This window comes from Octopus bimaculoides, chromosome 19, assembly GCF_001194135.2.
Source record: "Octopus bimaculoides isolate UCB-OBI-ISO-001 chromosome 19, ASM119413v2, whole genome shotgun sequence".
NCBI classification, from domain to species: Eukaryota; Metazoa; Mollusca; class Cephalopoda; order Octopoda; family Octopodidae; genus Octopus; species Octopus bimaculoides.
Window position 1 is genome coordinate 51,947,587 of NC_068999.1, and position 10,142 is coordinate 51,957,728.

Here is a 10,142-nt window from a genome sequence, read left to right on the forward strand (position 1 = left end):
TTTTTAGTTGGAGTTATGAACTCTTTTTCAACACGTACTTCCTGTTTTGACACCACACTTCCTGCTTAACACAAACTTTTAACCCTTTTTTTAACCTAACACAACTCTTAATTCTCATGCATCCTTATTTTTCCAACCATTATATACAAGAACTACCATTGAATTTCAAAAGCTCAAAGACAATATAATGTATTGGTATATTTATTTTTTTATATACTATCTTTTTTATATATTATTTTCTTCATTTTGTACTTCTTTGTAAAAAGCATTTTCATTCTCCTTCTTGAAAATTTGCTTCGCAACGAAAGCCGGTTAGAAATCTTTATTAAACTATGCTTCCAGTTTAGCACTCTGCCTTATTCTTCATTTTCCTATTATTTCTCCACGTGCGGTTAATACAACCCCACTATTTACTGACTTATATATATATATATATCAGATCTAAGAATTTTAACTCACTAGTGAACTCTAGATCTGAAATGTTCATCGGTTGTAAGCATATACCTAAGTTCCTGTTGAAGAATTGGGAAGTGCTTCCCCTACCAGATTGAATAACTGTACCATAGGATCAAAGACACTATCTCTTCAGCCTTATAATTAACTGTCTAAAAAAAATAACTCTTATTCCCCTTTTGCTTCTTTCTGATTTCTTTTTCGTTTTCCAGTTTTCCAGCCTTCTACTTTTTATATATATTTACACTATATGTGTGTGTGTATTGAAAATACATCCATCTCACCAGAAATGAGGTCCTAAAAGCATATCATTCATACCTATATCCTGCCACCCAATCTGTACCTGTCAAGCCTTCCCCACAACTCATCTTTGTAACATCCATACCTCTTTCATCCTTCTAACTAAGACTCTATTTCCTCAACTGTTGTAATTATATGAGAGCAGAAATACACACATTCCATCCCCTTCTTTTCCGCTACCAGTTATCCCTCTCCTTAGAACCAATTTCCTTGTCACTCAATCCGCATCATCCCTTATATACTTTTTTTCTTTTGTGGTGGTGGTTCAAGAATTACAAGGAACTCTATGTAGGGATGGGCTCAATTATCAGCTTTTACTGAATAATTAACTTGCTACATGTGCTGAATACCTTGTTGTGTTTGTACTTCCAAACACAAATATATTTATTTTTTTTACTTATAGCCATATAGATATACACATATAGATTCTTTTTACATATTTTACATAACTATTTTCCATTTCAGGCCACAATTGGAATAGATTTCCTATCCAAAACGATGTACCTAGAGGACAGAACTGTAAGTTAACATTTTAATCCAACCATAACTCTTAACACATCAATTTTTTCATATTTTATCTAAAATGTCATTTATTATAGTTTAAATACTTGTTGCTACCATGGAAATTTTCTATTCCAGCCATTCTTAGACAAGATAAATTGATATTTTAAATCATTAAAACTTTTTAATTTTTTTTCCTTTGCTTTATGTGTTAATATAATTTTTTTAACTTCTTTATATTAGAAAATTTACATTTAGCACTATTAGTTTCATTTAGCTTTTATTTTATTTTTTTCTTTAATTGACGTAAGATTCTTTTTTTAGTTAATGGCTGGTTGTTTTAATACTTATCTTTATACTTTTAATTAATATTGATTGATTTTAGAGAAAATACATTTTGTAGTTCATGTTCAGATGGTATCAGAACACTTAGCATCTTCCATGAAGATGTTTATTGTATACATTTAAAATATGATGTTATATGAATTCTGTCTACAGTGTCCCTTTGTTATTTACAACAGCAGCGAGTTGGTTGTAATAGGTCTCTGCCAAACTAATTTATTCGCAGATTTACGTGTTTCTATGTTCTTAGTTCAAATCTCATTAGGTGTGAGTTCACTTTCTTTCCATCCTGGTTTTGGTGGATCAGTTCAACCTACCTTCCTTACAAAGTTTTGCTTTGTACGCAGCCAAAAGAAATCATTTTGCATGATTGATGTATATTGGTCAAAAGCAACTATACATTGTATTTAAAACTATGAGGCACTATTGTGAAGGGAAAATGCAAATGACAATTATGTTAGTTCAATAATGTTGTAAGAATGAATAGAAATAAAAGCAGTCTGTAAAATATAACTAATCATTTGGAGTAAATTAGAATTAAAAGTAAATGCATAATGATTAGTGGGGATGAATGCAGTGATGAGAAGAAAAAAAATCAATGATATAGATGCAGATGTGTGGTCAAGAGGTTCACTTTGCAACCATGCAATTTTAGGCTCAGTCCCACTGCATGGTACCTTGAGCAAGTGTCTTCTACTATGGCCTTGAACCAACCAATGCCCTCTAAATGAGTTTGACAGAAATTGTGTGGAAGTTCATTGTTTATGTTCCCATAACTTAGTAGTTCAGAAAATGACACTGATTGAATAAGACCATTCTTTAAAAAAATAAGTACTGGGATTGGTTTGTTTGTCTAAACTCTTCAAGGAGATACCCCAGCATGGCTCTGGTCCAATGTCTGAAACAAAAGATAAAAAGACAGCACACACTTGGTCTTCGTATAATGTGTTCTAAAATTGTTTCAATATTGTTGTGTTCTTGGACAAAACACTTTACAATTTACTTCCTTCAATTCAAATGAAAAATACAGGTTTTTCTTTAGGCATAAATGTCTTAAATTTTTAGAAGGCATAGGCATTCAGTTTTTTTTGTTGTTTTTTTTTTTGTACTATTGTTGACTAATGCAGAGTAAGTTTTGCTGGCCATAGCTATCATGCTAAACAACAAGCCATATCAGATGTAATGTTGTTGGGACTTGTAATTCCTAATAGAGAATAAAGACCATTCAACTACATTGATGTTATTGGCAGACACAAACAGTGTCAAATTGAGGACTCCCAAAGCTATTGGAAAATCAGAAATTCCTGGAATGACATTGTAAAGCACATCTGATTTGCAACTGCATAAAGAAGATAGCTAATTATGTTCACCTCAGTGCTTGAGCAGGACATATTTTATTGATCCCAGAAAGATAGGAAGTAATGTTGATCTTGCAGTATATGTAATGGGGTTTAGCCAAATCCTGTAAAGCATTTGTCTGTTGCTTTATCAGTTGTAGTTAATAACAGAGCTATTCATAGTAATTGTAAAGGGCAACCAATAGTAAAACACACATGTCCCAAACAGCACAAAACAGTAGAGGTGTCCTATCTTCACATAGAAGTATTAAAATTGGTTGAACACAATTCCATATTAATGAATATAAAATTAGTATCTTCATATAAAACGTCACAGTGGTAAAGGTGAAGAAAATAAGATATTATCATCATTTTCTGTTTGTTGTTCCATGCTGACGTGAGTTTGATGGATCTCACAGCATCTTCTCATCTGACATCCACAGCAACAATGGGAACTGGCCATTCTTATTATTGTACGTCTTACAGTGTGCACTGATGTGCATTTTGTCACTAGCACCAGATTAAAGAATTCTCTCTATTCTTTGTCAGTTCTTATTAGAAATCATTGCCCTCCTGTACAATATTTTTTAATATCCTTTCTTTAGCTGGAGGCTCTTTCTATTACAACCGCTTTGTAGTGTATGCTGAATTTTCACGTGTCCTCTACCTTATATTAATTTTTATTTGGGCTTATGCCCTTTTAGGTTGGCAGCTCATGATGCAGCTTTGAAACATCTCCTTTTCTTCTTTATCAGCTGTGAAGTCATATTTCCGTAATTTAGGAAAGGATAACTTCACAGGCTATTGTTTCTTAGTTTTGTTTTTTGAAGGCTTTTCTCCTCCTCTTGTGCAAGCCAGTGATCACTGCTTTGTCCCAATTATATTTAATAAACTAGTGAATATTGTTTTGTCCAGTGAGTAGTAGTTATTTTGTTGCACAAAAAACTTAGTTAAGTATTATTTAATAAACATAAAACTCATTGAATTTATCAAATAGGTTTATAGTATAGGATTTTAGCACCTATTTTGCTTGTCACTTGTAAGTGAAGCAATGCTGATGTTGACATTCCAACCTGTCTCTTTGCTCTTTTGAAGATCTGTGCTATATAAAAACACTTTACAAGAGAAGCAGATGAGATCTGTTGACAAGACTGACATACAGCAGTAAATTCTGGCTTCAAATAATTATTTGCCTGCCCCTTGCTAGCATGAAAAAACGCATTAAATGAACAAGCAAATTCCTGTTTCATATCTTTATAAGATTTTGATGTTCTTTCTCCATGGAATCAGCTTCATATCCATGCTGAGGAAGATACTTAGTGTTTCTGTAAATATCTGTTTATGAAGACAGTCATGTTTCTAAAGATATTCTGTTGTTTCTATATGTGAAAAGATCATCTTGTAGTTTGTATCATAACAGATCAAGAAGCAATTGATTTTCTCCACATGTTATTTAGACTTGTGAAAGAAAAGCTATTAATATGGAAGGCTTTCAAATCTGCTCGTTACAGATCACAAGGTAGTGCTGAAATACACCAGCCAGACTGTTAGAAATCATTAACTTTATCTGTGTTTCTAATAATACTGAAATAATATTTCATCCCTTTTGTAATAATAAAATACTTAATCTGTGATGTGGAACTAATTTGAGTCTGAGACAACCATTTGGAGAAGAGAAATCATGTCGTATCAGAGCAATCGCTTAACTGACAAGCAAATATTTTTATAGAAGAGGTACTTTTTGAAAATAAACTTGTCTTTCCTTTCCCTTTGGGGATTTGATAGTCAGAAGAGTATCCACCTTTAAAATTTTATTGCTTTTATAAAATCCATGAATGAGACAAGTGGTGAAAGAAGAAATTAAATGGAGGAAGTCAAAATGGAATAAAGTTATTTTACTAGCTACAGCTCAAAGTTCTTAATACACTGTGTGTTGTTAGGACTGTAAATCATTTGTTGATGTTGTTGGATCAGCTTGTCTGAAGTCTATAAAAACTATAAAACAAAAGCTTCTTTTTCTTTATGGATGTGCTTTTTTTTATTTTGTACTGGATTATGTTATATTATTTCTTACATTATTAAGAATACAGAGAATTATACTTTATTGGTGAACCTGCTAGTATTGTAATTGTCATTATTTCAATATAGGCCCAGTTGGTTTCTTTTCGCTAGAGCTGGCTGGTCTCTTACCTCCACCATTCAGGCACCCTCAAGCCACTCAACTGGTGTTGGTGTGTTTATGTCCTTGTAACTTAGAAGTTTGACAAAAGAGACCAACAAAATAAGTACTCGGCTTTAAAAAAAAAGTACTGTCAGATCGTTCAACTAAAATTCTTCGAGGTGTGGCTCCAGAATGGCCACAGTCTAATGACTGACACATGTAAGAAATAAATAGAAAGATACATATATATGTATATGTATGAATCTTAAACAGTATAGAATATATCAAAATAGGAGCAACACATAAGTGGTCTACATTTTGACCAATAAGAAAAGAGTAATGTTCAATACTACTTGCCATTAGCTAAACATATGCATGCATATATATATATATATATATATATATATATATATAAACTGATCAAGAGCAAATGATGCAAAATCAGTTAAGAAAAGTTTCTTTTTAAGTATTAAGATTAAATAATCGTCAATATGGAAACTCATAAATCAATAGCTCCATTGATTTATAAATTTATTTATTTATTCATTTTATAATTTTTATTTTTTAACTTTTCTAGGAGGAGATGTTGTTGCTTTCTCTCTAGAATGTACATTTTATCCCCTGTCGGATTTCATCGTAAACCAGTCTGAGCAAGGCATAAGAAAAAAATAAAAATCAATATAATCAGGATTTGTATTATTAGATGAAGATTATATATGACGATGAGAGATTTTAGATTGTTTCGGAAACATGTCTTCATACACACACACACACATGCACGTGTGCGTGCACATACGCACACACCATCATCATCATCTTTGTCATTTTAACATCCACTTTTCCATGCTTCTATGGCTCAGACAGAACTCATTCAGGAGATTTTATTCAGTCATATGCTTTTCCTCTCACCAACCCTCACTTGTTTCCAAGCAAGAAAGTGTTTGCCTTTGGCTGGACATGTTTTCACAAAAGATTGGAAAAGAGGGTCGCCACTTGTATGATGGTGATGCTCATTTATTTTATAATTCTCTTACAATGCCAGTTTAAGGAAAACACACACACATATATATCAAACAGACATATGTATGTCCATTCCCTTGAACATCTCTCTTCAGCAATATATATATATATTTTGATATATATATATATATATATATATTCATCTGCATACAACTAGATGATGCTAAAGAATCCCAATAGTTTCTGTGGTGATAGTTCATGCGAAGGTGTGGCTGAAATCTAGTAGTTCTTGTGTCACTCATTGGACTGTGGCCATGCTGGGGCTCCATCTTGAAGGGTTTAGTCAAACAAATCTACACAAGCACTTATTAATTTTAGGGTCTGATACTTATTCTAGAAGTTGCAAACTTTAAAACGATGCATGTCCTAGTGGTTAGGGTGTTGCACTCATGATCACGAGATCATGGTTTCCATTCCTAGAACAGGTAGTGTGTTGTGTTCTTGAGCAAAACATTTCATCTCACATTACTGTGATGTGTGGTACACCATGCACCTGTTCAGGCAACATTGATTTCATGGAGAGTGTGAACTAATGTGCATGGCGCTGAACACTCATATGTCGTCTTCGACAGGGAAGTCCATCACTTATTCTATAAACACAAGGACATACAACATCTACATATATATATGCACACACACCTGATGGGCTTTCACATAGGTTTATTTTTACCAGATTCACTCACAAGGCATTCGTCAACCCCAGACTATAGTAGAGAGCCACTTGCCCAGGGTGCCACGTCTTAACTACACAGTCATGCCTGCACCTACAAGACGTGTAGAAAATGTATATCTCATAAGATTTTTCTTGTAGAGTTTCTTGTTTATGGAAATGTTGTCATCACATTTGAGTAACAATGTCCACTCAAACACTGCATCTACATTACATCATTCCTTGTATTTGGATCAGGGTACATGTAGTAATGTCTTTATAGTGAGTAAACTTATCTAAAATATAGGAACCAAAATATCTAGTGCCTGTTTTGAAGGAAGTTCCTTGTGAAAGATTTGCCTTCTTTCTACTTGTTTAGAACTACACAGAAACTGGTTTATTTAGCTTTTACCTGTTCATAAGAACTGAATGTAAAATTTTAATAATGTATTTTTAGAAAAATATTCCTAAAACTATATAAATAAAAGTGGGGCTTCTGTCTTCATATCTATTTTATAATTAAACTTGTTCATCTTCCTCTTTTTAAGAAATCACTATTTTCACAAGAATATGAAAGCATACTTTGAAGACCATTTTTTTTTTTTTCATCTTCTTTCCCTTATTGCCTTAATTGATTGTCAGATATTTTCAGCTAAACATGAATTCAGTCATGTATAATTTTTATCATACATAGTGCAGATCATTTTTAAGTAATAAAGAATTTAAATAAAATTTTAATATTGATTTAGTATAGAATTAAAAATTATTTCAAAATGTTTTTGTAGAACCTGTTATTATTTTATTTAATTTAAATATCGCTTCAATTGCTGCTGGCTGTTTTCAAATGGAACTAATGTCATGTTCCAGTGCGTTATTAAAGGAATCCCCTATCATATATATTCTTTGGTAATTGATTGTTTTTCGGTATCTGCTGGTTGCCAAGGAAACAATGCATAATGGCACATTAGTTCCTATTTTGAAACAATACATATGTATCCCGTTAGCATTTTAATGGCATCTGAAATGGTTAAGTTTTAAATGAATTAATATAAATTCGTTTTTAAGAGAGATAGTCCAAATATTATTTATTATGATATTTAAAAATTATTTACAATATTTTGTGTTGAAAAATTTTTTTTTTGGCAAGCACAGTTTTATCTGGTCAGAGTGACCTCAGTTGATATAACCAATAGTTGCAAAACACTCTTTTGGCAGCAGGAAATATTTCATGCCCTACCTCATCATAATCAAATTAAAGCAAAGTATGAGAGTAAAAGGAAAACACCATGTAATGTTACATTGATAACTTTATACTTGTTTCCATGCAAAACTGATTTATTCATTCATTAGTTTTAATACTACTTGACATTTTCCATCTTAGTTAATTCGCTGCACTCTTCAAGCAATATCTTCTTCAAACTGTCACAGCCAAGATGCATTCCACTATATCTTTCCAGGAATCTTCATTAGCTTTGACAGGTCCTCACTTTCATGTTGTGTATCTCTGCCAGTAACACTATGTAGTTGCGTGGTCTTCTTGTAGGTTGTAGAAGCCTCCAAAATATAACGTCCGATATGGCCTGTTGCTCAGCACAGTAGCAGTGGCCTGCAAGGCCTGTCCTGTATTGAGCAACAATAATACAGATGGGTGGAATGTGTCATGTGAACATGAAATATTTTTGTTCCTTCATGAGTTGCCTATGGTACATACTATCAAGGTGATCTTGATGCTTTCTTAGTCCAGCTTTTGGTTCTTTGAATATAATGCAGACCACAGCTTGAGAACTACTTGGAGCAGTTTAGCTTTTAACTAGCTACCCTTGTAATTATTTCACAAATCCTCTGAGGATTTGAAAGTGCAACCAAATGAGTCACCTCAATCAGCTCCAGCTGTAAGATGCAATACTGATAGTGGACCAGTATTTTAAATCATAGTCACAAGATAACTGGTTGTTAGTGGTATTATGGTTATCTTGCAAGAGAGACAGCTACATTGTCATAGGCATACACGGATGGGGATGTTTAGTAATACAGAAACACAAGACGGGTTGATGACAGACCCATTTCAAGCTCAGTGACATTTGATCTGAGAGATTGGTGGTAAACACAAACTTATGAAATCGTTTCTGCAGCCTTATCTCTACCTATTCCAGAAAAAACAAAATTTGAACAAGTAGTAATAATAATTTTACCAACTACTTCAAATTAGATAGATTTACAAATCTGACATGATTTTGTTTCACCTTTTCTGATTTACAATTACAAACCTACATCTGTTGCCAAGCAATGGGGAGGATTATCGCAAAGACACATGCACAGATATATATATGCATACATACAAACATATGCATACATACAATCATGTGCACTCATTCACACACACACAATAGGCTCCATACAGTTTCCCTCTACCAAGTTCACTTAGCATTTTGTCAACCAGGAGCTATAGTAAAAGATATTTGCCCAAGGTACCATGCAGTGGGACTGAATCCAAAACCACGCAGTTGCAAAGCCCACCTCTAGTCACATAGCCATTAATTATCTGATTTCTCTGCAGTTTGCCACAGTTAATGCATATCTGTGTTAACCCCACCAACCCCACCTGCAACAAATTGTCCAAAAAATTATCAGCCATGTCAAAGGCATAAAAGAAATAGTTATAGCCAGTACTGACATTTTGGACTTTTTTCTTTTTTCTTTTTTTGCAAACAAGGTTTTGAACTGTCTTATATGTCTTCACAACTACATGACTCAAAAAAGAAAAAAGAACAGATTTTAAATTATCTTAACACTATTTTGCCCTCTAAACTAGTAACCATTTCAACTGAAATTTAGATCTGTTCTCACCTTTATAATGGCTGTTAATGTTACGCTTGTATATGTTTGAATTATTTAACAGAATCACTTTGTATCTATACCTTACAAACAGATAAACTTAGATAAAAAATCTTTTACTTTTCATATTTCTCTCTTTCATTTACTCTCCATACTGTCTTTCCACAATAATTTCTCCCCTCCTATCCAGTCCCTTCCTCATCTTTCTTTTTCTTTCTTTTTTTTTTTTTCACTTCTCCCTTTCCTCTACCCTCTATATGTCTTGTTCCTCTTCTCATTATCACTTCTTTTTCCTCTTTTTGTGTATATCCCTGTCTAATCTCCATCTTTCTACATTCATTCCTTCCTACCTACTTACCTACCTATCTATCTATCTCTGTTTGTATATGCATATGTGTTTGTGTTTATTTATATATATATATATATATATATATATATATAGGAAAATGAAAAATAATAATAAGGCAGAATGCTAAACTGGAAGCATATTTTAATAAAGATTTCTAACCGGCTTTCTTTGCATAGCAAATTTTCAAGAAGAGGG

General features: G+C 32.9%; 1 protein-coding gene across 1 annotated transcript in view; it reads left to right on the forward strand.

Annotated features, from left to right (window-relative positions):
• Positions 1-10,142, forward strand: part of LOC106876560 (ras-related protein Rab6) — a 158,661-nt gene that overhangs the window by 95,484 nt on the left and 53,035 nt on the right. Inside the window, exon 3 of the mRNA XM_014925533.2 lies at positions 1,219-1,272. Coding sequence (XP_014781019.1) covers positions 1,219-1,272 — 54 coding nt within the window. The remainder of the gene's footprint in view (positions 1-1,218; positions 1,273-10,142) is intronic.